Genomic DNA, 26,710 nt, shown 5'->3' on the forward strand with positions numbered 1-26,710 from the left:
TCTCCTTTAAACCCACATATTTGTAAGATTACAAATATGTGGTTAGAACGTTCGTAACTGAACATGCTGATGTAACGATCACTACTGGTAACCGAAAGCAATGGAGTTCTAGAACAAAATAAACATTCCCAGAAAAAGACTGCTCACTGAACTTGGCTAGCGCTACTCACCTCAGCATCAGTTTCCACTCTTCTGCTCGGTCAGCTGACCAATGTCACCAATCCCTGCCATGCAGAAGCCTGGCCCGCGGAGCGTCTCTCCCTGTGGCTCATGCACAGTTCTGTCCGGGTGTACAGACCGGAAAGGGGGATGATTCAGGCCCCAGAACAAAGCCTTAAACAGTTTAACATCTGGGCTGTCCTGTTGTCATGTGTATGTTTAGACCCTTTTTACAGGGTTTTCTGGTCTATCCTGATATTCTGATTAATCATCATTATTAGGGAGGGAGAAGTAATCATGGAATGCAGTGGGAGAGAGACATGACCTTATTGGCCAGTAGCATAATAATGAGATGTGTAGACCAAGGAAATATTAAGCAATATGGCCCCTGTTTTTATTGTCCTGTACAGCTATTTGTAAGCCTGTGTGGACCATCGAAATGTGTGGTGTTTGCCTGCTATGGTCAGATGTTGGGGGCTTGAATGTGTCACATGCCTATACATATGTATCTAATATGTAACCTGAATGATATTAAAAGTAGAACAATTCAAAGTAAACATAATTTCAGAAAAAAAGGCTATTATAATCTTTAGGTATGCATTCATAACTATCCCTTGCTGCTGGTACAGTGGAGTGGGATTTTATGCTTATAATTTGCATGGATATGATTATCAAATGAAAAGGTGCTCTCCTAACCTGGGGGCGATAATCCTGCCAGCGATATAAACGTACATAACGTCACTTCGAGCCCACAGATAACTAGAAATGGTAAATGGTTGGAATTTATATAGCGCCTTTATCAAAAGCGCTGTACAATTGATGCTTCTCATTCACCCATTCCTACGCACACTCACACACCAACGGCGATCGGCTGCCATGCAAGGCACCGACCCGCTCTTCCGGAGCATTTGGGGGTTAGGTGCCTTGCTCAGGGACTCTTCAACACACCCAGGGCGGAATCGAACAGGCAACCCTCTTGCTCTTACCTCCTGCGCCAGACACTGGTAATTCTGGGAAACGGTGTGAGGGGCTGTGCGGAAGTGGCTTTGAGCGAGTTTCTGTGTTGGTTCCTCATGCTCCCTGTGAGCGAACCTGAGCTTCCCTCGCCGGGAGCTCGGTGGGAGCTGTTCCCAGATCAGCCGCCGTTCAGCTGGCGCGGAGGCCGCACCTGACCTGTCATTCATTCTGTGTCATCTGGTTTTTGGGAGGCGAACCCCTCCGGCCAGAAAGGTCTTGTTTTCTCTGATTTGACATGTTTTCCAAACAAAGTGGCAGTCAGGTTCTAGCTCTGTCATTAGCATGCCGGTTGAGTGGGGACCACCGCACAGTGAGTTCTCAGCGCTTGGCAGGGGGGCGACAAAGCAGGAGGCTTGTTTTAATACCGCCAGGCTCTGTGATGTCATTTTGGCAACATCTGTTTTGCGCACGAATCCTGGGCTAGGGAAGTCTTTACAAGCACCCATAGGTAGCAGAGAGAGTTCAATGGCTGTGGGAAAACTGCACAAATTGACTCAAAAAGGAAAGGGAATGAAAAGAAGCCAGTAATTTTGTTTAGTTTCGGTTTGTTTTTAGTGCTTAGAATCCATAAAACCCCACTGTTGTCTCTTAGACAACAACTATTGCGGTAACAGGAGTCCTTACAGGCAGGCGACTGTCATGTTGATGGAATGCTTTTATAATAGGTTTTTCCCAAGACACTAAATGAAAATGTGGTTTGTGCTAATTAATATTTTATTAATGCTGAGCACTCTACAAGCAGTAACATGTGCTATTAAAAACTACTTCAGGGGTTTTAATACTGATTAGGAATTTGTTGTTTGTGCTGATGTCTATTTAAGTTGCTAGTGCTGTTAGCTTGGGTAACTTGGCAGCTGAGCTTAATAAAGACACAGTAAACATGGTCCCATATGTCTATCATTATAGCTCTAATGTCAGTCTCCCAGTACTGAGAATCTCTCAGCCCAAATTTGTTTAATTATGCTCTAAAAAGAACACTGAGTAATTATTAACGTAAATTATAGCTAAAAGTGTTCTAGAACACTGACTTGAAATATTGGAAAAAAGGACCTATACTTCAAAGGGTTAATTTGCACCTGTTTTATGATCAAATCAGGCCGCCTGCGACCCATGTCATTATAGCGAAACATGAAAAAACGATAAACCGTAAAAAGGATTTCCACAGCATTATTCCAAAGCAATGGTTTTTATTATCCAGCATGGATGTCCGTTGTTTCTTTTACCCACCTTTGCTCAATGTAATTTCTTCTCCATTGCTAGGTAAGATGTATCCATATTTAACCTTGTGATCCAAAGTCACATCACATCATCGCAATCGCAAATGAACTCTTGCCAGGAAATTTTTGTTTGGAGACATTCCAGAGTGAGCTGATGACAGAATGCCCAGTCGAAGAGTGCTCATGTTCTCAGACCGGCGAAATGAGAGTTCTTGTTCGTAAACCTGACCTCTTTCACCAACTGATTTATCAACTTGTTTAGCCCGATAGCACCTTGGCTCATTCACAGAAATTCTCAGCAGTGCTCCAAGCAGCTGAGTTAGCGAAAGTGAGCAAACTAGTCTGTCTAGGCTGTTCTAAGCTGCTTGTTACATCAAGGTAACTTATCCTCAGTGCTCTTGGTGACTGTCTCACTGTTGTCAGCTTCGTAGCTTTGCCTCCTCTACTATTTATTGAGCTGATTAATTCAGTTAGCTTGAAGAAGCACGAAGCTCCTGGCAATATCAAATTGCCAACACTGTTTTTCCATCTTGTGCCGGCACATTATTTGCACATTTTTCCCTCTGGGACTTTCCTGAGAAGCCTGGGTTACACATTAACAGAGCACTAGATGCAGATTGTGCACCACTTTGCTAAAACAATAGTTTAGGTCAGCATCGGGGTTCCTGTCTGAAAAGTTGGCTAACTAAGTAATGACATTGGACAGCTGAGGGATAGTTTGGCTTAGCTCTTTGGTTGTTGCCTGTTAATTCATTAACTCATTGTGAAGCAGTGGCGGCCGCTCAATAGAGCTGCATCGGTCAGTGAGGAAAATATTATAAAACAAATTTACTAAAAATGTTTTCATAGACATTTTTGTAATATCAAACATTTCTGTCTGGTCAAACTATTAATTCTATCTTAGAAAAACCTTATAAAAAGCAAGTGTGTGCAAAATCTGCAATGTTGCTCCCCTCTAACTAGCGACATGGCTCAGGCAGTAAGAGCAGTCGTCTGGCAGTCGGAGGGTTGCCGGTTCGATTTCCCGCCCGGGCTGTGTTGAAGTGTCCCTGAGCAAGACACCTAACCACCGAATGCTCCTGACGAGCTGGTCGGCGCCTTGCATGGCAGCCAATCGCTGTTGGTGTATGAGCGTGTGTATGAATGGGTGAATGAGAAGCATCAATTGTACAGCGCTTTCGATAAAGGCTCTATGTAAATGCCAACCATTTACCATTTACCATGTATGTTGATACAAACTTGTAAAAACAATAGGATGTTCATAAGCGTAGCCTAATGATAGTTGCACAGTTCATATGGCCAGGACTCCCTGGAAGAAGAGATCTTGTATCTCAATGGTGACATTTCCTGGTTAAATAAAGGACAAATAAAATAAAATAAAAATATGAATGTACCATAATGAGATGATTAACTTCCTAATTTGAGGAAATAGGTTTGTGTCTTTGTGTTTTCACTCGTGTGAAAACTGTGAATGTGTTCAGAATGAGAACAATTTGCGATGGTTTGTGATTCCTTGTTTGATGGTTTATTTACATCTGTTTTTTTGTCTAATATATTAGATCTGTTAGGTCAGAGTTGTAGGTAAGCATTTATTTAAGACCACTTTTTGCACTCTGAAGGAAATCCCTTTGTTTTAAAGAGAGGGTCTGCTGTTTCAGTTGCAGGCTTTCTGTTTCTCTCATCTTTTGTGTTGCTTCCCTATAAATAGAAGCTGAGCTGAAATGTATTTCAGAAGTTTACCCCTTTGTGTATGTTACAATATCCTCCACATCTGCCCTCTAAAGCCTCTCACCATCTAGGGTAATTTTAATTCATTGATGTTTTCACTTTGTTCAAGAAACTAATCCATGCTCCCAAGACTGAAACTTGTGATGTGTTTCAAGAGGAAATTATGTCATATGAAGTTTAAGTAAAACATTTCTGTGCAAGCATTTGTATTGCGTGAAGCAGGGTAATTGGGTCAACATGTTTACTGGTTTTTTGTTTTTCATTGTTATATTAACCCTGTATTGTTTATTAAGCCTCCAAGGTTAAGATAGTTGTTTACTATATACAAAAACATTTATTTTAATTTGCATTGGTTTGTCTTTCCTTTAGAGGTTGGTGGTGGTATCCACATTGGAGCATGACAGATTCTTGTTTTTGTATTTCTGTCCTTGTTTAGTTGCTATTTACCATTTCTGAGCCTATTGAAAGTGTTGGCTATCTTATTTCCAGTGCTAATTCCCACCTGAGACTCATCTCCCTGGTCTCAGTGGTGTGGCACTGTGGTGGGTTAGAATCCCCAGCCTGTACACAGCTCCCTGAAACCAACATAACTGCCATGCACCTTCTCCCTGTGATGTCCTCACTTACCTGTACATTTATCTCTTTTGGAAGGAAGAGTGACTGAAAGGGTGTAGTTTACATATCGGTCAGAGTGTTCCTCTGCACTGAACGGTGTAGTATATTTACATATCTTTCAGCTTGTTTCTCTACATTGCGTGCCTCTGTTATGTTGTTACGAGCTTTGGTAAACAGAGTCCGTCAGAGCAATTTGTTTTCACTTTTGTAGTTTATCTGGTTAACGTGTCACGATACCTCTTCCACTTTGAATGGAGTGATCTGTCAGGTCTTAGATCTAGAGGCAAACAGGAGGTCTTTTTTATGGTGACATGCTTTAAAATGTCCTAACACTGGACACCAAATCATCCTAAATTATTGATAACTGCTGGCAAACTTGATTGATTAACTGCTTGATTAAATTATAGAAATGACCCGTATGCTGTGCTATTGATGGTCTGATTTTTCACTTGTGTTTCTGTTTTCAGCTTGGGTTTGTTTAGAAGAACCGTATGGCTATTCCAGCGAACTTCATTCTGAGATTCATTAGTCAGTGGCTTTTCAAGCTGCTGTGCTGTAAACATCTTATTTTTCAATTAGTTTACTGCCCAGTCCCATCGCGAGAAAACGACTATGCAGGATTAATCCCTCAATCCCAGCCCAACTCGCAGGGCCCTGACTGCCCAGGGGATGTCGGTGGACTTATACAAAAAGAACAAATTCCAAACACATTCCTATAGAGAAATTCATGTGGGATTTTGAGGGCCCAGGTGCGTCCAGTAACTCTCTGTGTGTGTTTTTTTAAACCTCGCCACAGATTTGAGTTTTTAAGGAACTTCAGGAAATGTGAAAATAATTCTACAGTGATTTACTCTACATGAGTTAAGCCTGGATGTTGTTCAGTGTTTTTGTGAGCAGTTCCTGTGATAAATGTCAACCCATTACCTGAGAGATGTCAGATTCAATGTGTTGTGTGAAATCCAGTTTGGATGAAAGTCTGTTTTTAACAACTTTATTTGGACAAAAAAACACTCACGCTGATACAGTACACATGCACACACAGCCTAATCTGTAATTCATGGCTTATTTACAACTAAACTTAACATGTTACTGTAAGTGAGGGTGATCTCCTTAATTGAATAACGTGAGCCCACACATGTATACAGACACGTATACATATCAATATTTAGCTATTTTTTCATAAAACTGGACCTTAATTATTAATCAGAAGATGTCTCAATATGTCTCAATGTCCATGGTTGTCCAGTTTCCCTTGAATTACCGATTGTCATAGATACCGTTTATGACCGAGAATGCAAACTGAAGTTGACTGCAGCTTTCAATGATTTGTGATCCATCGTAACCACACATGATGAACAGTTTATTGCTTTCCTGTGTAGATAGGAGTGTTTGGAATGCAGAGAGCAGTGCGCAGTCACACGATAACCAGCCAGCTCTTATCCTGTCTCTCAGTGCTGGTCTTTCAAATATTTACTGCTGTGTTCATCCTGATGGGTTCCCGGCTGCTCAGATGATGCCATTTTGTGGCCTCCCCAACCATTGTTTGCATTTAGACCTATTTGCATTTTTAACCTTTGACCTATTATATTTAGAAGGGTATCTTTGGATTGCTTTTTGTAACTGTCCTGAGATAGATGTGTTTGGTTGTTTCTAATATCTTTCAACAAACTCCAAAATCCTTTTGTTGGCCATGTTGTGGCTTTTGGACCTTAATATTCAAGTTTTGCTTTGGGAAATAAAAAAAATGCTATAGATCAATTGCCTTAAACAAGTATTGTACCATTTGATTTCTGGATAAAGTATAGCTCTCTTGAAAAACAAACTAAATTCAGTAAATTCCTCATAACCATATGAACACGTCTTAAAGTATATATTCCATAAAATTTATAAAATTGTTATACTTGTGTATTTCCACACCAAAGTTTCCCCCATCTACTTCCAGGAAAACAATTTGAATTTAGATTTTACATCATCGTGTACCAATGGGTGTCCGCATTTGACATCCCTCTCCACATTCATTTCCGTCCAATAAAAGAAAGATCGGTTATACTCGTGACGTCATATCACGGAAGCTAGTGCTGCCCTAACTTCTGTTTCAGCTCGTCTTTAAGATTGGAGCATGTGTATAAATGACATAGAAGTCGGATTGGTGCTAATGACACAATGTGAAATGGATTGGACTGTAACCTGGCTCCTCACTCCTCCCCACTGTAGGACATTGAAAGTGTGCGCTCACCCTGTGAAAAGTCCATTTAAGGTGAACTTTTGAAGCTGTGTGCAAAATGTTTGTGTGCAGTGTTATTTATAAAATGTTCTTGCTTTTCAAATAATTCCTTTGCTTTTTGTGGTTCTGGTTCAAACATTTTTGTCCGCCATTTTTCCTCAAATGAACCCATGTCTGTTTCTACAGTCTCTTGGGTTTGTGTACACTGGCTCGACAGAAGTCATCCAGATTCCTTTATTAAATGCATGGTTTGACGTTAACAGTCGTGTGATAGCTTGAGGCTAGCAAATTATTTTTGTGCTGAAAGCAACAGTTATGGTCTGTTAGATGGGAATATAGCTTTTGAAATGAATTTGAATGAGTATGAATATTTAAGACAGAGGTTTGTAGATTATCTTAGTTTGTGGACAAATCCGCAAGATATTGTGGACAAATCCGCAAGATATTGTGGCGATTACCCTAAAATTCCCATGTCTATGAATTACATGATGGAGCTACATGGCTTTCATGCCTGTAGTAATGCTGGTTTCTTTGGATACTATTTTGACAATTTAGGTATCAGAAATCAGTGGTGTTTGGCAGTGAGCTAGGCTACTTCCCCTCTGAGCCACAGTAGGTGGATAGCTCAGACAGACGGAAAGTATGTGCAGTCATATACATCAGGGTAAATCCAAAAGTATTCAGTGTTACAATTTTGTAATATTTTCAATAATTCTCAAATATGGTTCACTTTAAAAACACAGTGAGGTTTAGGACAACACCATGATTGTGGTGATGCTTGGGTCAAACTTGATTGAGTGGCCACAAAGACTCAAGGGGGAAGTTTTCATTCTTTCCTGCAGTGTCTGCTCTAGGCATTAAATGGAGGTTGGGCTGAGCCAGCTGCTGTGTGCTGACAGGCTGAAGGTTGTGTATCTGAGAGACCCCGGCAGCAGTGCTATAGGAAGCAATAAGGAAGCCACTACATCAGGCCAGGATATCCTGACTTTTACACAATGAGGCAATGCTGATTACAGCCCTAGCCTAGTTTCACTTCATCACCAGTGTTCGGTGCTTAATGTTGAAGAAGTGTTATTATAAAGCATGCGGACTTCCCCGCAGTGCATTCCTTTGTCTGAACGAGCCTTTTGTTTTCCGAAGCACACCGTATGGATTTTGTGGAGGTTGTGGAAATAATACTTTGACCTAAATCTTCCTGGAGGAAATACAATGACTTTTTTTCTTCTTCTCGGTGCTGCAGTTGAAGGACTGCTGCTGTTATTTATAAGTAGTACTGTTAGGTTTAAATGTTTACAAGCTAAAATGTAGTCGCTCGCTCGCCTGTTTTATAATGGAAAAAGGGCCGACCGAAGCATTAAACATGCAGGAATGTGAAAGTGGGTGGCAGTGTAGCACACAGTAGTTAGGGACACCAGTTTATCCAGGGAAGTTTTCACCCGCAATTCAGTCACCCCTCTGTAAGAGGTGGATAGATCCTTTCTGTCAGTCAGTAATCACATTGCTTCTCCCCAGTAAATTGCCACAAATTGCACATATGACGATTGAAAGCAAAGTTCCCAGACTTGAATGTGTTGCTTTCAGTGCACAGAAATGCAGCAGACATTTACAGTTTTTTTTTCTGAGCAATGGGAAGTTGACATAGAAATAGTACATTACATTAGAGAAATAGTTCAATAAGACTAATCAGTGCAATTAGGTTGTTTGTATCTCTGTAAGGCTTATAAAAGGATAAAACAGATTAAATCAAAATGTAATAAAAAAAAAAAAGCAACGTTCAATGTTTGATCTCTGTGATTAAATTTGATCTTTGTTATAAGATTATATTATATAACTGTCTCCTCTAATTTGGCGGTAATTTAAAGCATCAAGGAGCACAGTGTTTGCAAGAAAAACATAAAAACGTACATAAATTATACAAGATGTTATTGATTTTCCTTGCAGGTCACATAAAATGTGTGAATGATAATTGTCTGTGCCATCTGTTGACCATCTTTTCTTTAATGCGAGTCAGCACGTACCTCCGTCTCAAGTTCTTGAGGAATATCACTGACATTTGTAAAGTTTACCTCAATTGATGTTTATGTCTGTAAATGCCAAGTTATTGTTATTTTGTGTGCCTGTATGGATTCATTATAAATTGTATGAAATAAATTGACTCCATCGGTGTTGTAGTAGACCAGCAGGGTACTCAGACCTTTTGTGGTTGACATTTCGTCCAGTAAATGCGTATAGGCTTGTTAATACATATGCTATCATCATAGGTGCAGGGTTATGGGAATCAGCAATGACAAAGAGTAGAACCTGCAGACTGAAACTCCATTTTGCACATTTATTAGACAATGTCTGGATATTTGACGGGTCAAAAAATTTGTCAAATATTGCCACTCCCATGACCATGACTGCATGCTTTTATGAATTTAGTTGCTGCCACATGATTGGCTGATTAAATATTTGCATTAACAAGCTGGTGTATAGGTCTACCTAATAAAGTGCTCAGTGAGTGTATAGGCTTGACAGGGTCAAAGCTGATGCTATGTAAAGGTAAACTACTGTTACCCTTGAGTAAAGTACTTCACCAAAATAGCTATAGGAAAAAATGCTCTATATTTGGCATCTACCAAAATGTAATGTGGGAATTACAGGGTTTTTAAGTGACATTTTGTTGAAAATATGCTATATGTAAAACATGCTTTATTTACCATTATTCCCATGTATTTGGTCTTAAAAAGTTTAAATCTGGGTGTAATTCCAGCTTTTAGGAAGTTTGAAGTAAACCAATGAATGAAGGTCAATATCTATAGAACTGTAGTAAATGGCAGATGAAACCATGTATTTCTCTGGTCTGCTGAAATGTCATATAAAAGTGTAGTGTTGCTTGTCGGCTACTGCCCTGAGATATCAGACTGTGGCAGAATGCTTGTAGACGTGCAGTTTGCTGCAGTTGATGCTGTCCGCAGTACACTGCTTGGAGATAATGAGAATCCCTAAATCAACCAGACCACTTTGGTAGCAAGAACAGGGCTGTATCCTTGTGTTCCTTAAAGAGATAGGCTGCTGATGGCACTGGTGATGTTACTGTTGTACGTCAATGTTGAGTCAAGCAGCTGAAAAATTAACTCTGGGTAATGCATCATTGAATCCCAAGTTATTGTGTGAGTCTGGTGACTTGTTTTTCAGTGGTATCTGGAGCAGTATCAGATTAATTCAGCAGACAGAGGCTCAAGTTCCTTCTCTTGTTTCACACAAATGTAAATAGACTATCCTGTGTACTGTGTAGTGTGGCATGTAAACACCCGTGGTTACAAATGGCCCTTGTTACAGCTTGCAGCAGGCCGCAAATAACTGCCTTATTTTCAAAGCCAAGTGGCCCTGTGGATTTTACAGATTTCTCAGAGCCCGCACCTGGGCAACAGTCTCATTAAAAGCTAATGCCATAGCTTCCACAAAGGGCTTAACGTGGGACAGGTGGCGAAGATGGAAGCAATTGTTCTTGCCTCTAAAACCCAGGGTTATTGATATCTTGGTGATCACTTGTGATCCTATCTCTGCGAATGGGCTGACACTATGTGCGCCGTCTTTTCAGAAACCTGGGCATTGCACTGGCTCGCATGGGTTTAACACAGCTGGACTACAGCCTTCATAATAGGCTGCTGTGGCTCCAGACAGTGCACGCTCATGGGCACCATGACTGCTCCAAGCAGAAGGGCCCAGCCTGGTGGTGTCTGGCAGGAGGACAAGCCCCCTTTTATCCAGCCTGACCCAGCCACAGCCAGCCCTTGCTGATCGCTGTTTTACATGGAACCATGCAGTGTGAGAAATCAGTAGGAGGAGGTGGGGGGCGGGGGGGCTTCAGGAAACAGGCTCGTAAATAGCATGGCTGCTGACCATGGGGGTGTGGAGGGGGGCTCTCTAGTGGTAAAAGAGCTGTTGTGTCTGATCTGCTGCATTCAGGGATTGGGGTGGGGGGAGGGGGGGGGGGGGGGTTGGTGCAATGGGCCTGAGGAAGTTTTGCCATGGAATTTCAACAACTGGACTCTTGAACGTTTAACCCCCTGCAGTAAAGGGCCTGGAACTAAGTCGTAAGTCTGGTTGGAACTTTTTTGTGATTGTGTGGAAGTTTTGATGCAGCTCACATTGTATGGTGACTTATCCTCTCTTTCTCCTTCAGACTTATCAAATCACCATCTCCTGGGAACATGATTTGTGAGGTTCTTTATCTCAGAGTGTTATCTTTCCTGACTGCTTGGCCAATGTTTCTCATCTTGGTTGAGCTATTAGCCCTTCGGAAAATTAAAAAGTAATTTTAGTAGGACCTTTCTTATGGATCACAGTGGGAATTGCTTTAATGCTTATTTGGCGCCAAACACAGATGTGTACTCTGCACAGACAAAGCTAATGGTTGGCTAATGATAGCAATTTCCAGCTTCTAATTGAAAGTTCGTTAAATCATCCTTCACACAGTGCAGTGTATAAATGTTTAGCCAGTAAAATTAAGGGATGGAATTTAAGAAGTGTCAACAACTCCCCTCCTCCTCAGTACTGGTAAATAGCTTTCCATCTCACAGCAGTTGCAGCGCTTTCAACGATGCTGGTAGATGAACAACTCGCTTCCGTTTTTAAATTCCCAGTCCCTCTGTGAAGTAGATATTTTGTTTTCAGAGGTCAGTGTCACAGAAGAGAGCTCCAGATAAGTCTCAATTACAGTACGTGAATTCATTGAAAATGAAATTGACCAAAACGCACTTGAATAATGAACTGGGCTTGAGGAGGTTATAATTTATGTACAGAATATATTTTCCACTGTTTGCCTTATGCTGTCACCCCAAATGGCTTGCTTTAGTCATGGTACAAGTTGTGACATGTAAACAGGTTGGATTTCTGTGCCAATCCTGTCCTCAGAGGAATTTAGATAGACTGAGTTCTATTATAGTATGCCAGGGCCTTGGGCCCCTGAAATAGATTTGTGCTTTACATTTTGTTCAGCGGGCAATTGAATGTTGTTTTGGCAGACATTTTGAATTGGCTTTAGGTAATTTGATGGATTGATCCCACTGCAGATTTTGGTTTCTAATCATCTTGAAGTTTCAAAAGAATAGTTAAATGACATTTCCGATTAAGATGGCAAGACCTGGAAATTACATGTTAGACATTTTATACTTTTAGTTTAACTGCCTAGTTGCATCATTTTAATCTGCATTATGTAAGCTTTTTATTAAAATTTGTGGCAAAGAATAATTATGTATATTCATATGTAATTTCAAAATATAAATATATTATAAAATAAAAAATGTATAATTCACTCCCAGCTGCACTGCTTGGATGAATAAGCATTCATGTTGATTTCAGATGTAATGAATGTATGAAATCAATATGAATATAATGTAATTTTAATATACTGTAGTCTTAGAGAGGGTCTGGAGCATGTTGGTCATTTGGGCAGTCAAACCAAGTCTTCCCAAGTCCTTCAAGCTTTCCTTCACTTCACACAACCAAGTTCATGTTTATCGCTCTTGTCCTCTATGTTTAAGCCTCCACTTTGATCCCACATTGGTAATGTATGCCGTTATTAAAGACGTGACAGCCGACTCAAAGCAGACTCCTCCTGAATATGCACAGAATAATACATTCACTTGTAACAGAAAACAAGTGGAATTCTTGCCTTTGGAAGACAGAATCGGAAAGTAAGTAGAAACTGGTGTTCAGTGTTTCAGGACACACTCCTTTTAAGGGAATTGGGGTCATAAATGGAACAAAATACTGGTTTGTTGAAAGAATGTTTAGCATTGGATCATCGCTTGTTGGATGAAGTAATTCTATAAGGATTACATTTGGCATACTGTAGTATGTAGACATGGATTGGCTTGCTGACATGCGTTAGAACTGTTCTTTTCTCTTTGTTTTATGCAGTGTATGCTTGTCTAATCTAGTGTTTAGCCACATTAATCTAAGTGTTAATGTGGCTAAAATATGTATCCAGACGAAACATGAACTGCATCACCACCTCATTTGCAAGTCACACAGAAATCAGTCGGATCTTGATCCTGCAGGGATGCCAACATGGTGCAGTGTCAGTATTTCCCTCTTAGACAAGATCACAAGGCAAACAAAACATCTTTCAGAAACACAGATACTTACTGTACTTGGTATGAAATTTTATTTTAAAGCATAAATAATATTTCCTATTGATTACATGGGCATCCTATTTACAAATCATCCACTGTTACTCCAAAATAGGGCCAGGCATATAGTTTAATAATGTGAATTTACAGTGTTGCATATCTGGAAATCAACTGCAACCTTTGCACTGTCATTGCATAGCCTGTTGCCTGATTGTACAAATTAAAATAGTTGCCAAATACATTCTGTAAGCAGGGTGTATTTTGTCAAATATTTATAGTTTGAATTGGAGGGGATGTCCTGAAGGCTTGGAACATGCCTGTGTGTCTGCAGACCTCCTGGTGTGGAAATGTTAAGGATAAGCTTGTGTTCTGGGGTTTAATTATGAAAAACCCCTTACTCATTTAGTCAATAATATGATATTAAAAAGTACCAGCTGGCCAATCAATAATTGGTTTTCTACCTGCTGCGGGTGACATGGATTCAGGCGGTAAGAGAAGTCGTCTGGCAGTCAGAGTTGCTGGTTCGGTTCCGCCCTGGGTGTGTTGAAGTGTCCCTGAGCAAGACACCTAACCCCCAAATGCTCCTGACGAGCTGGGTGGTACCTTGCGTGGCAGCCAATCACCATTGGTGTGCGAGTGCCTGTATGAATGGGTGAATGAGAAGTGTCAATTGTACAGTTTGGATAAAGGTGCTATATAAAAGCCAACCATTTACCATTTGCAGATACATAGTTTTTGATATCAGACTTGAGAATCACAAAGTACGGAACAGTGCTAATGATGGCATGTACGTATATATTTTACAGACCATAAAATTCTGGGCCACTTTCAAATGCACATCAAGTTATTGGCGGAGATGAATCAGTGGAATAAATCAGAATCTATAATGGGAATTATTCTGTGAGAATAAATGTATGTCCCATCCGGCTTGGTAACTGCATGCTTGACGATGCCTTCCGTGCTTATCTACGCCACTGATCTTGCATAGCATTCAGAGACGACTGTGGAACAGAGAGAGAGTCCTACAGTGCGCTGGAGTCGTGACGCATGCAAACACCGGGCATGCAGCATGCGTGGGCCGGGCGCGTGGGCCTGAGCTGAATATCAGGATATCACAATGTCACTATTAAGCAGGAAGAGCGGTCTGAAGTTCACAGAGAATCTCTCCGGCTGACATTTACAAGAGCCCTCCCTGGGATGTTTGCAGTTGTTGTCACCCTCCCCCACCTCATTTTTAATCATGCCATATGTTGCAATTAGTGCAGCATATTAGTGGCTGAGGCGTAAGGGATGGCGATAGAGCTGGCAGCAAATCCTCCTGTCATCATCCAGATTGAGTTTTTTCTTCTCCCTAGATAAGGCTTTTTCTTTATCTGCCTTTTCTGCTGCAGACCCATCACTCAGACTGTCTGTGTCTGTGTTGAAAGGTAAGGTAGGTGGTGTAGGCCGGTGCTCCAAGTACATTGTGTTTTGAGGTGACACGGCAGGCTAGCATTTTGTCAGTAATGCCATGTCCCCAACGTCAGCCAGCTTAGGTGGAGGTTACAGGTACTGTAAGCCTGATTAGCCTCCGTGTCACCAGCTGTCTCCAGAGGAACTGTATCAGCCAGGCCACATTCATCAATCTACATGGGACAAGTATGAGATGTTTTTGGGAGTTCAGCACACCAGGACACCACAGGAATGGAAATGTCATCGTCAAGTAGCAATACTTACGGAAATCTAGCGGTTTTATGATTGCAGTTCACTGCAATGCTTAAACTCTTTTCAGTAATGGAGTTTACATTTAAAATCCCCTCCCCAAGTATTGAAAAATGACAAATAACTTGTAATACTAAAATTAATACAGTGATATCAGAAGAATATTGAAGGTACAATTGGTAAGATTTTTGTGTTAAAACATTGTTACAAGACCATTGTAAATCCCTTTCTGTCATTGAAAAAGGCTCACTGACATGTTGACTCACCCTCTGCCTGTGTTTATAGTCCTTAAATTCGGGTTTCAAAATACAGATCGACAGATCGACACTCTGTACCAAAATAGTGTATAGCTGTACAATAATTCAAGCTCATTGGTTGAAAATTGGTTGTAATTGCCACAGCCAATGGTGTGAGGGCGGGGGTTCAATGTCACAGGGTGCCAATAATTCTGGAGGCTGGAGCCCACTGTATTCAATAGAGGTGAGATTTATTGTGTGACTCTTTTGATACAGTGTAATGACCTTGCATCATTCAGCAGTTTTAAATTAAAGCCACGGCACCTGCACTTCATGTTTTGTTCATCTGATACTGCTAGGCATTGTATTTCCTTCATAAAGCCATTATTAAATCTTCAACCCTTGCATTTAGAGCACTGTTCACAACACTGTCAGAGAAAGGAAAAATCTAGTTTGCACGAAAACTTCAGTTTCGACAATGCTTACCTACAGTGGTTCCTGGGTTGGTAACACAGCAAGCGGCTTTACATCACTATGCACATTATTGTGTTCGCCTGATCTGGTGTCTGCAAGTTCCCCTGAAACAAATTGCACCCTCCTCAAGGGATTCATTTTGTGGAAATGCATGAAATAGAATTTTCACCATGTTGCATAGCGTGGCTCACATTGAACTGCTCTGCTTGCGTGCCGATTCCCTTCCCGACCTTCTGTTTGCGCCCAGATTAGAACCGGTGCATGTTCTCCGTCTTTGCTTATAGTCCGTCTCCACTGGTGTTTTCACGGCAGTCATGTTAATGAAATAAATCTGGCCTCTGCATTTCTCATGTGGCGTGGCGGCTCTGCTCTGTGAGGGGGGCATTCACAGAAGCAGTCCCGGGGGAAATGAATGATTGTCTGTTTGCAGTAAATGGGCACTTTTAAGACCGCACAGAGGAAGCTGTTGTTTTGTCTAGAGGGAGGTTCACTGGCCTTAAAGATGTTGCTCTGATAGGACACCATATGTCCGACTTATTCCGCTTCTGAGAAAGCTTGTGAATCTGTTGCTGAATTGCATGGTGCCGTTAGGTTCCCAAGACATGTTTGTCTAATAACAATTGCAGAACCCTCAGCTGAGGCCTCTGGAAGCGTGGGTGTCTGGGAACTTTCGGTCCCATTAATAAGCAGAGGACGTCGCAACATGCATTGTGTTGTATGCAAGTCTCAACACGTCACTGCTACTGGAATATTTAAAAAGTCAAATGGGAGTGTTCAGTTGCAGCTGTTCAGTTAGTTTTCCCTAATGATGTTTACATTGTGGCCTTTACGTATAGATCACTGCTGCTTCTTTAACCGCTTCTGGGTGTCAGGAATTTATGATTCAGCAGATAAACCAACTCCACCCAAGCCTTAATAAAGGCATGCATAATTAGACCTGCCCCTTCCATACAAACGAAAGCTTTACCATATGTGCCACAGCAACTACAACACTACTCACCGTTATCGTGCTATGGGAGTAAACGGCCTAAGTCAGTCCGGTTTCCGCTCCGCCCACAGCACTGAAACAGCACTGGTCAGGGTCACCAACGACCTTCTCATGGCAGCTGATGCTGGCTCTCCTTCCCTCCTCATCCTCCTGGATCTCACAGCCGCTTTTGATACCGTCGATCACACCATCCTCCTACACCGCCTTCACTCCACCATTGGACTCCGCAATACCACTCTGGACTGGTTCAAATCATACCTCTCCGAAAGAACCGAGTGCATCTCCTTGGGAGGTGCTAAATCCCAGACCCAGCCTGTCACCTGTGGTGTCCCCCAAGGATCTGTACTCGGCCCCACCCTATTCACACTGTACATGCTTCCCCTCGGCCGTGTCATCAGCAGGCATGGATTGGCTTTCCATTGCTATGCTGATGACACACAGCTCTACATTAAACTGGACCCATCATCAGCACAGTCACCCTCATCCACACTCACCATCTGCCTGGAGGAGATCAAGGCGTGGATGAAACAACACTTCCTGCAGTTGAACAGCGGCAAAACAGAAGCCATCCTCATCGGTACCCCACACCAGGTCAACTCATCCCCCATTACATGCATCACCTTTTCTGGCCAGGCCCACTGTCATCGGTCATCACCAACCTGGGTGTCAGAATGGACCCCCACCTCAACTACGAGGCCCACATCAAACACCTCTGTAAAACATCCTTCTCCCACCTCAAAAACATAGCCAAACTCCGCCCCACCCTGTCTCTGCAGGATGCTGAAAAATTAGTCCACGCCTTCGTCTCCTCCAGGCTCGACTACTGCAACGCACTTCTCATCGGGATTCCAAGCAAGAGCCTTCAAAAGCTTCAATACATCCAGAACAGTGCTGCTAGGATCCTGATGAGAGTGCGCAAACATGATCACATCACTCCCATCCTCCACTCACTACACTGGCTCCCCATCTCCTCCCGTACAGAATTTAAAATCTCCCTGCTGACCTACCAATGCGTCCATGGCAACGCACCCCCCTACCTCAAGGAGCTGGTCAAGACTCAGCCCCCCACCCGCAGTCTCCGCTCATCAAACACTTACCTCCTCAAACCCACCAGGACTAAGCTGGTCACTATGGGAGGCCGGGCCTTCTGTTCTGTCGCCCCTGAACTGTGGAATGCCCTCCCTGCCCACCTAAGAGCACCACAGTCAGTCGACTCTTTCAAGAGCGGTCTTAAGACCCACCTATTTGGAAGAGCCTACCCACATTTTTAGTTTTAGTGATGATGATGTCTGGATACTGCTGTTTTATTTTGCTGTTTTTAGTTATTTTTATTTTTATTTGTATTCTCTGATGTTTTTGACTCCTGTAGCACTTTGAGATTCTCGAATGGAAAGTGCATTATAAATTAAATCCATTATTATTATTATTATTATTATTATTAAGTTTATTAAGTGAAAGGATTATTTTGACACTCCCACAGTTCTGAGTTCGTGAATTGTGACACTGCAGCAGTAGCTTCTTTTCCAATCAAGACTAGTCTTCTCTCCCGTCTCCCCCTGCAGGATTTGGTCATATGCTATGCTGACCAAAATTGCTAACAAATGTTAGTCCAGGCTAATCGCTATAGTATCAACCAAGCTTACTGCTACTCTTTTACTGTCATATTTCATTAGGGGGTTAGGCTTATTCTGCTCAGTATGTTCTCTGACGTTGTGATGATTGTTTTGATGGTGCATGTGAGAGAGCCTGGTTTGCTTTCTTAGGTTAATGCTTATCTAGTTGCTGTTGCATATTTTTATATATTTATCACATATTTGTCATTTCCAGGAAAGGTAAATTATCATCAGGGTTGAATTACGCTGTGTCATGTGCACACGTTCCACTGCTGCAGACTAATTGCTTACAAAGCTTATGTTTTCATTATTACTTTCAAATGTAGCGGAATTTGTTCCAAGGTGTGAGTTTTGAAGTGACAGTTGGAGTCATTGCATAAATACATTTCTATAAATTTTGCCAAAGCCCTGCTTGTTTTAACATCTTTAAATGAGCTCATTGCATCTGCAGATCTGTCTTGGCAGAAAGCCGCAGGGAGTGAATGAGGTTTGGTCGGTTTAATATAGTGGTGCAGTTGTGAAGCGCCTGACAAAATATTTGCCAAATATGAATGTCTGGGGAAAGTCATGCACGGTGATGGTCAGGAATGCAGCACACTGCCTGTCTTCCCACAGCCAATGGGATTACTGGCATCCTATCTAAATCTTTGATCTTTGCGTTTGTGCCAAATTTGTGTGTGTATGTGTGTGTTAAGAACCTCTTCATGCCTGTCTAGCCAGGCAGGAAGAATTAAAGCATTTAGACTGATTGTAAGACAATTTGTTTTAAATCCAGCTCAGTATCATGACGGATTAAACAGATTCCCGGTGAAATAAAATGCTCCCTCAAATCATGCCAATCGCTCTTCAAGGAGCTGTTGATTTTGTTTTGCAGGCAGTCAAGCAACATTAACTGCGTGAGTTTCCCCCGTGGAGAGATTTGCAGGAAAAAATGCCCAGCCAGATTATTCTCTGGAAGTATTTAATAGACTCTGAGTGTTTTGTCTTGCTGTTTGATAGGAATTATCTTTTAATCACATCTCAGGCCATCTGTGCAGGAGCATAAATACAGGTCATGGTTTACTACCTGCTTTCTAACATAGATATCCGCAATATAACCCTGAAAGGCTGATGTAGCTGTGTGCATGTCATATGTGATATGCCTAGCTTTGCTGACAATTTTCAAAACTGGCTTTATATGTGTATGCATGGTCATCGGCCTGCAAATCGCTCACCGCTGTTTCCCTTACTTGAGAAATTAGTTTTCACTAATGCAACCCAGAGATTTTTTAAACCACTTTTTACATTACCTCCAGATGTTTCCATCTATACATTTTCTATAGAAAGTCACTGGCTAGGACTCCCGAACCCCCGAATGTTGTTTATTTTCTGTAAATTGTAATTAGTCCTCCTTTTAGTAGGAACAAACCCTGGACCATTGCAGTGTTAAACTATAATGATATGCTCCATGTCAGGTTGTTTCTTTGGTGCTAGTCTCCTTCCTTGCTCAGCACTCTGATGAACCCAGCCCATGGAAATGCTCCCAATTACCACAGGGCAACACCATCAGGGTGGCAATAAAGGGTTTCTAGGTTCTAGGAACTTATACCAGTTGTTGCCAAACTTGAGGGCCCATTAATGAGCAAAGATGTAGCCTAACTTACATTCAAATAAGGAACCAAAAGGATTTTTAACGTAATAGGATTATGTATCATAACAAAACAATTTCAGGAACTTTGTAACTAGTGTAAGGAGGTGTGAAAGTGTGATACACGGTTAAGAAACTATATCACATGGAACTTACGCCAGATCTCCATCCCACTAGCGGGTCCCAATCCCCAGTATGAGATTCCCCTGCATCATACTGCCAGCAAAACGTTAGCCTGAAACTATCTGCCACCCATGAACTTCTCTCTATGAATCCTCATTGTCGATAATATGTGTACACAGTGTTATTTTATTTAAATTAAAATGCTTTTTTGGATTTATCACTCTGACTGAGGTATTAAATGCAACCCAAGCAAAGAGCAAAATCCAAAAATTCAGATTCAAAGGTCCTGTTTTGCAAATAGAAAACCTGAAAACAAGCCTAAAAAGTCTCTTTGTACTTCCTCCCCCCCTTCTCTCCCCTTTGTCTCCCCTTTCTCTCTCTTGCTCCAGACCAAGGCTGACGGTCAGATGCTCCTGTCTGAGGTGTTCAAAAGATGCAACCTCATTGAGAGTGACTACTTTGGCCTGGAATTCATGAACTTGCAGATGAAGTGGGTATGTATCCAGCTGTCGAAGACCAGACAGTTTAACCGCCAGCTGAAACTGAACAGGGCCCCTTTGAAACTGGAATTGCTTCCGCTGTGTTTCTTTTTTGGGGGGGGGGGGTCACACAGCTTAGTAACCTTTGAGTGCAGCCTTTTCACTGTAAAGCGGCGTCTGTCGAAGGACTCAGCAGGCAACTGTTGCCCGGATATTAGTCTATGTGGCGATGAGCTGTCACATGCAGTGGGCGCTTTATGTAGCTTTTTGTGCCATTTCTTCTCAAAGCAGAAACCACTGCTGCCCAGAAGAAAAACATTTATTTAGTAGCCTATTCTATATTAGGGTTGGGTAGTATCCAGTTTTTGATACCATTAAACCATCCTCAAATTTTACCGTGGTATACGGTAGTCTTGGCTAATTTAAAAATGAAGTTGGGTGAGTGGAGGGAGCCACCAATTGAAAATTCTGAATTTATATCAGCATTGCTGTATGTCTCCTGTCGTCCCTTAAGATTCACTCTACACGACTTGAAAAACTCTTAACATCGGCGAGTAGTTCACATTTAATGGCCATCTGTCCTGATTTTATCGCCGTTCCATCATAATAGTGCACACATTTAACAATTTGGCAACGACAGGGATCTCACACTACAGGATTTCAGCAGAATTCTTCCAATAAAATGGTATACAGTCTTATCTCATCCTACCCCATCCTACTGTACATTTATATCATTGTTAAACATTTCAGTAAAGTTCTAACAAAGCTTTCATTCTCCCTATGGGAATGTAGTTGTTATGAACCAGACAAAACATGTCTGGTTCAGAAAGCTTTAGTATAGGACTAAAATAGCAAGCATCAAGTTGACTGAACAAAACTCTGGCATAAAAAGGAGAAACAGAAGATATATAGATGTGAATAGCAGACTGATGTATAGCCTTTGTAGTTGGGAATTTGACAAAGGCTGTTTCAAGCCCAAAAAAAGGTTTTTGTGGTCTGAAAGAAGCTTTATTTTCTGGACTGCTAGCAGATCTAGCAGTACACTTTGGCCAGACACCAGGGGCTTTCAGACACTCGCATGATATGAAAATCACATGTTCCGATGGAAGGTTTGAGCGAGAGATGCAGTCCTCCCTTCTGTGAGCCATATCTTCTCACTAAGCCTGTGAGCGGTTTGGTATGAATCACTCAGGAGAGTCTTCATTTTTTGAAGGTTTACTTGGGTCATAAAGACTATCACACCACAAATAAGGACATTGGTATGTTTCTGCGTGTGAAGCTGGAGTGCGTGCACTGTTTCTTGATTAAGCAAGTGGCTAAGTTCAGTCAGACATGGCCGTGTTGGTTTGGGCCAGGTCTGAGGGAGGTTCGGAGCCACCATGACGAGGGGCGCATTCCTTGCTCAACCAGCCCCAGATGTTGAGAGGAAGGAGGGCCTCCACTGCGCAGCCCCGCAGCTTGGCCTGCCGCTGACCCTCCCTCTACTCCCCTCCCCTCCCGTAGTGTCACCGTCCGGGATACGCAGCCATCAGCCCCAAAGCTACTCCTCCCCCCCTTTACCCCTCAATGTCAACACATACCATAAATACATCTAGCCCCCCTCCTCCTACTCTTCCTCCTCTTCCCCCACCTCCATCTTTCCATACCGTTGACACATCACTCCCTTCTACTGCTCCTGTTCCTCCTCCGTCATGTATATACCGTTGACAAATCTAGGCACTCTGATCCTCTTCTTCTTTCTCCTCCTCAGTGTCATTTACATACTGTTGATGCATCCAGCCCCTCTCATCCTCCTCAGTGCCATTCATACCGGCACCTTCTCTTTTAGGTCCCGTATTCCAAACCAGCACTTGCTGCCTTCTTTCACAGCAGCATCATTGTTTGCAGTTAAAGATCTTGGCACGAGCCGTGGAATCAGACTTCCTGCACAATGTTTAGTTCTTGTCCTCATTGTGACCTGAGCTTTTCATTAGAATGGCACATTCAAGTACATCACGGTCAGGCAGCATCAACAACACACTCTTTTTTCTATGCAGACTGAGTATTAAGTTCATAATGGTGAATTCATGTCAGAGTACTCTTGTCTTTTCAGGCTTGGTTGGACCCATTGAAGCTCATTGTGAAACAAGTCAAAAGTAAGTTAAGGTCTATATCTTTCCTTTTTCACACTCTTTTCCACATTTTTTTATTATTATTGCTTGTAAGCCTGTGCAGAATGTCTTGTAAAATTGTGTGCATTTGCTGCAGGGCCCCCAAACACACTCTTCAGGTTGTCAGTCAAGTTCTTTCCCCCAGACCCTGGCCAACTACAGGAGGAGAACACCAGGTAAGCAGTCAACTAATGTAATTAAACCTCTCAGCCATCCCAGACATTTTCTATCAGTGTACCCTGAGATGTATTGATTTCAGATTGCACTTTCATGCATGTATCCCCTTGGCTGTTGTAATAATGGATTTTTGTTTTTTTTGCAACACTTGTACATTAACCTGCGCTATTCCTGCAGGTACCTGTTTGCCCTGCAGGTGAAGAGAGACCTGATTGAGGAGAGGTTGATCTGCTCTGAGAACACTGCAGCCCTGATCGCCTCTCACTTGGTACAGTGTGAGTACCTTCCCCTGCTGGGTGCAAGCGCTGGGACTGACCTTCAGGGTTTGATGGACAGCTGAGAATATTGAGGCCCTTTAGCACATTCCTGTCACTGTGTATCCTTATTGAAAATGTTAACAGTGAAACAGTTAACCATTAGTAAAAAGTTGGGGGAAAAACTCTTCAATATATTGCATCTTCAGAGACCGTAGTGTTACATATAAACTCCATGAGCACTTTAACAATGTAGACATGTAGACATGTACACCAGCTTGTCAATGTAAATATTCAATTAACCAATCATGTGGCAGCAACTGAATGCATAAAGTCATGCATACACGGTCAAGAGGTTCAGCTGTTTTTCAGACCAAATGTCAGAATGCAGAAGAAATGTGATAAAAGTGACTTTGACCATGGAATGATTGTTGCTGCGGGCAAAAAACTTGTTGTTTATGAGAGAGGTCCGAGGAAAAGGGCCAGACTGGTCAAAGCTGACAAGAAGGGGGCAGTAACGCAAATAACCACACATTACAGTTGTATGCAGAAAAGCATCTCTCAACACACAATGTGTCAAACCTCTAAGTGAATCAACTACAGCAGCAGAAGAATAAAATTTTTAAATAAAAGTCTAATAAATACTTAATATAGTGCTCAGTGAGTGTATATTGGAAGGTTAAAGGCAAATTATAAAGGAATATCAGTGGAGTGTGAAGTTTGGGTAAAATTATTGGTATGGGGTACCTTAGGTAACTAGATTTTGGGAAATGCTTTTGTCCTTCCTTCTTGACAGCGGAGATAGGTGATTATGACGACATGGCGGACAGGGAGTTCCTGAAGCTGAGTAAGGTGCTGCCCAACCAGGAGAGGCTCCAGGAGAAGATCATGGAGTTCCACCGAAGGCATCTGTGAGTCCCAGCCTGGACACAATGAGGCCATCTGAGGACAGTGTTGAAGAGAAAAGTCTAGAAGAAGCCTTCTCTTCGCTGGGAACATGTACAGTGCCCTCCATAATGTTTGGGACAAAGCATTTATTTATTTGCCTCTATACTCCACAATTTGAGATGTGGTTAAAGTGCACAAATGGGGGGACTATGTATAAACACTGCCAATGTATACTTTAACCACATTTGATTTCCTTATTGCAAATCTCAAATTGTGGAGTAGAGGCAAGAAATTAAATTGTCTTTGTCCCAAACATTATGATTTTGGTCAAGATAAGAGTTGGATAGGCTGATCATAGATCACCTATGGGGATATAAAGTACTTAAAACTGGTGAGAAATCTTTTGCCAAGTCCTTACAAACATCCCTGAAAAACTATTGCAGAAAGCCTGAAGTCATATAGAACTATCTTTCCCAAGAGCAGTGTTTGTTATTGGCGCATTGGCCGACTTAATGGAAGATAAATATGGCCTTTTTTCTTAAAGGACAGTTAATCAGGAACATTTGGAAAATCCGACACACAGTACAAGATGGCGGGGTCTTTCGATAGCTAATGTACAGTCTGGCCCAAGAATGTGTAAGAGCTGAAAGGGGAGCATAACAAAACACTTCGGCCGACACAGCAGGGAGAGTTAGACACAGCTGGGTTACGTTTGCCTTCTCTGTGGAGCTCATCATGGGCAGTGTCCCCAAGAAAGTTATTATTTTGTTGAATCTGGGGGTTGTGAGACGCATTTGATTTTTGCTTCTGCTTTCCAAGAAATAAATTATTTCTCAGAAAAACTCTTTCTGTACATTGTATGCTTACACATGAACAGGCAGATATTCTGCAGTGACCTCTGCAAATGTCTCACCATGGTATGCATTTCTGGGCAATGGTTTGTGATTTAATGCCACTCTGTAAAAAAGTTTCTGCTTGCTGAAGCTCTTAAAAAAAAAAATGTGGTATTCATAGATGCTGCTGAGGTGTACATGCAAGCTGCAATCTGAACCGCTCTTCATGCTTTGTTTGATGTGTGGAGCGCAATAGAGATAAGGCTTTGCTCATTCAGTGGAGGACTTTGAAAAACTTTCATGGCCTTGCCATCCATACTGGTCTTTAATTTAGTATGTACAGGGTGGAGACGCCACCCGGGTCCAAAGATCTCTGATTTGTGGGTTATTGTTCTGCGATAATGAGAAGGCTGCACCTATTCTTACTGTGCATATCTAGGTAGGTGCACAAAGTCCAACTGGTTACAGCCCAAACTCCCAGACTTGCGTAAGAAAGTGTTTTCCCCAGGACCGTATGATAACTCTGTGATAAATCGGATAATTTCTCCTGTCCTGCCCATCCCCTCCAGACTCCTGTCCAGTGATGCAGTCGTGTGTTTGGCCTGTTCTGGAGACAGGGACCCAGCCCGCTGTCTAATCCCTGCAGCTTGGGCTGTTTTATTAGCCATACGGACAGCAGGACCGGGGAGGGCCATAAGGAGATTTCTCTGCTTAAAGGATGAGCAAAATTAGAATGTGCTGATGATTTGGCCTGTAGCCAGACTATCGTGATTAGTTTTTCCCAGGAGGAAAACATTTGGAGGGCTTGATGGCTGTTCTTCTGTCAATGTGATGTCATCTGTTAATCGTACATTAAAGATATTTCCAAAAAAACTCTTCAGATTCCACTCTGGCTTAAAGGGAACATGCTCAGATGAACACTCCAAATGCGTTTTAAGCACCTATATGTATTCATTGGTTTCATTGCATATGTAAGAAAAGTAAAGGTGTAAATTGGGATTTCTGGTTGCCCGCTTGACCCTATTCTTTCCCTCTGCATCAACACAGGGGCCAGAATCCGGCCGAGTCAGACTTTCAGGTGCTGGAGATTGCTCGCAAACTGGAGATGTATGGAGTACGGTTCCACCCAGCAGCTGACCGTGAGGGAACTAAGATCAACCTGAGTGTGGCTCACATGGGCCTGCAGGTGTTCCAGGTGAGCGTGACACTGCCACGGGTCTCCGATGACAGAACTGTGTGAAAGTCAGCAGCCCTCTTTTCACTGACTGCCTTTTGTGTTCTTTAATCAGGGGAACACCAAAATAAACACTTTCAACTGGTCCAAGATCCGCAAGCTGAGCTTCAAGAGGAAAAGGTTCCTCATCAAGCTCCACCTGGACACTCATGTGGGTATTGCGTCCCTAAAAGGCAGGCGAGGCTGTCATTGCTGGTAGGGTGTCCTCAATGTGTAATGGAATAATATGCACTGTAAGGCCCCTGTGTGTGTGTTCCAGGGTCCCCACCAGGACACGCTGGAGTTCCGGATGCCCAGCCGGGACCAGTGCAAGATGTTCTGGAAGAGCTGTGTGGAGCACCACTCATTCTTCCGCCTGTTTGACCAGCCACAGCCCAAGTCCAAAGCCATCCTCTTCAGTCGAGGGTCCTCATTCAGATTTAGGTACCACACAGCAGTCAAACATATAGTACCATCTCAAAGTTGATTATAAAGTACTATTCGTATAATTCAGGTTGGTACCTGTAATTTGGACTAATACTGTACAAACACTGCTGTTATCAGAAATATTTGTAAGATAGCTAATATATAATAAGATAATATTTTCCATTATGTCAATACATACATTTTTATGTCTCTTTACATATTCAAAACATTTCTGAAAATAATTTCTGAAGGATTTTCAACTGTTGTTTATTATCTCGCAGTGCAGTTCTCTTGGCTTTGAGCAATCACTTATAATGAATACAACAATCAATATTGGACTTAATATTGACTAGCTGAATGGTGGGGATCATGTTTCTTGCCAGTCCATGATTACTGCTTGCTTCCACACGTTTAATGTGCATGCAGACATGTTTGCGCATTATGGATTG

The 26,710-nt window shown here is 42.1% G+C and overlaps 1 protein-coding gene across 1 annotated transcript in view; it reads left to right on the top strand.

The window, feature by feature from the left end:
- The window catches only part of farp2 (FERM, RhoGEF and pleckstrin domain protein 2), a 53,026-nt gene that overhangs the window by 3,513 nt on the left and 22,803 nt on the right, over positions 1–26,710 (top strand). The window contains exons 3-10 of the mRNA XM_061238292.1: positions 20,231–20,335; positions 22,413–22,455; positions 22,568–22,646; positions 22,825–22,922; positions 23,698–23,812; positions 25,670–25,817; positions 25,912–26,007; positions 26,116–26,279. Of these exons, the coding sequence (XP_061094276.1) occupies positions 20,231–20,335; positions 22,413–22,455; positions 22,568–22,646; positions 22,825–22,922; positions 23,698–23,812; positions 25,670–25,817; positions 25,912–26,007; positions 26,116–26,279 (848 nt within the window). The remainder of the gene's footprint in view (positions 1–20,230; positions 20,336–22,412; positions 22,456–22,567; positions 22,647–22,824; positions 22,923–23,697; positions 23,813–25,669; positions 25,818–25,911; positions 26,008–26,115; positions 26,280–26,710) is intronic.

The sequence above is a fragment of the Conger conger genome, chromosome 4 (genome assembly GCF_963514075.1).
Source record: "Conger conger chromosome 4, fConCon1.1, whole genome shotgun sequence".
Taxonomy (NCBI): Eukaryota; Metazoa; Chordata; class Actinopteri; order Anguilliformes; family Congridae; genus Conger; species Conger conger.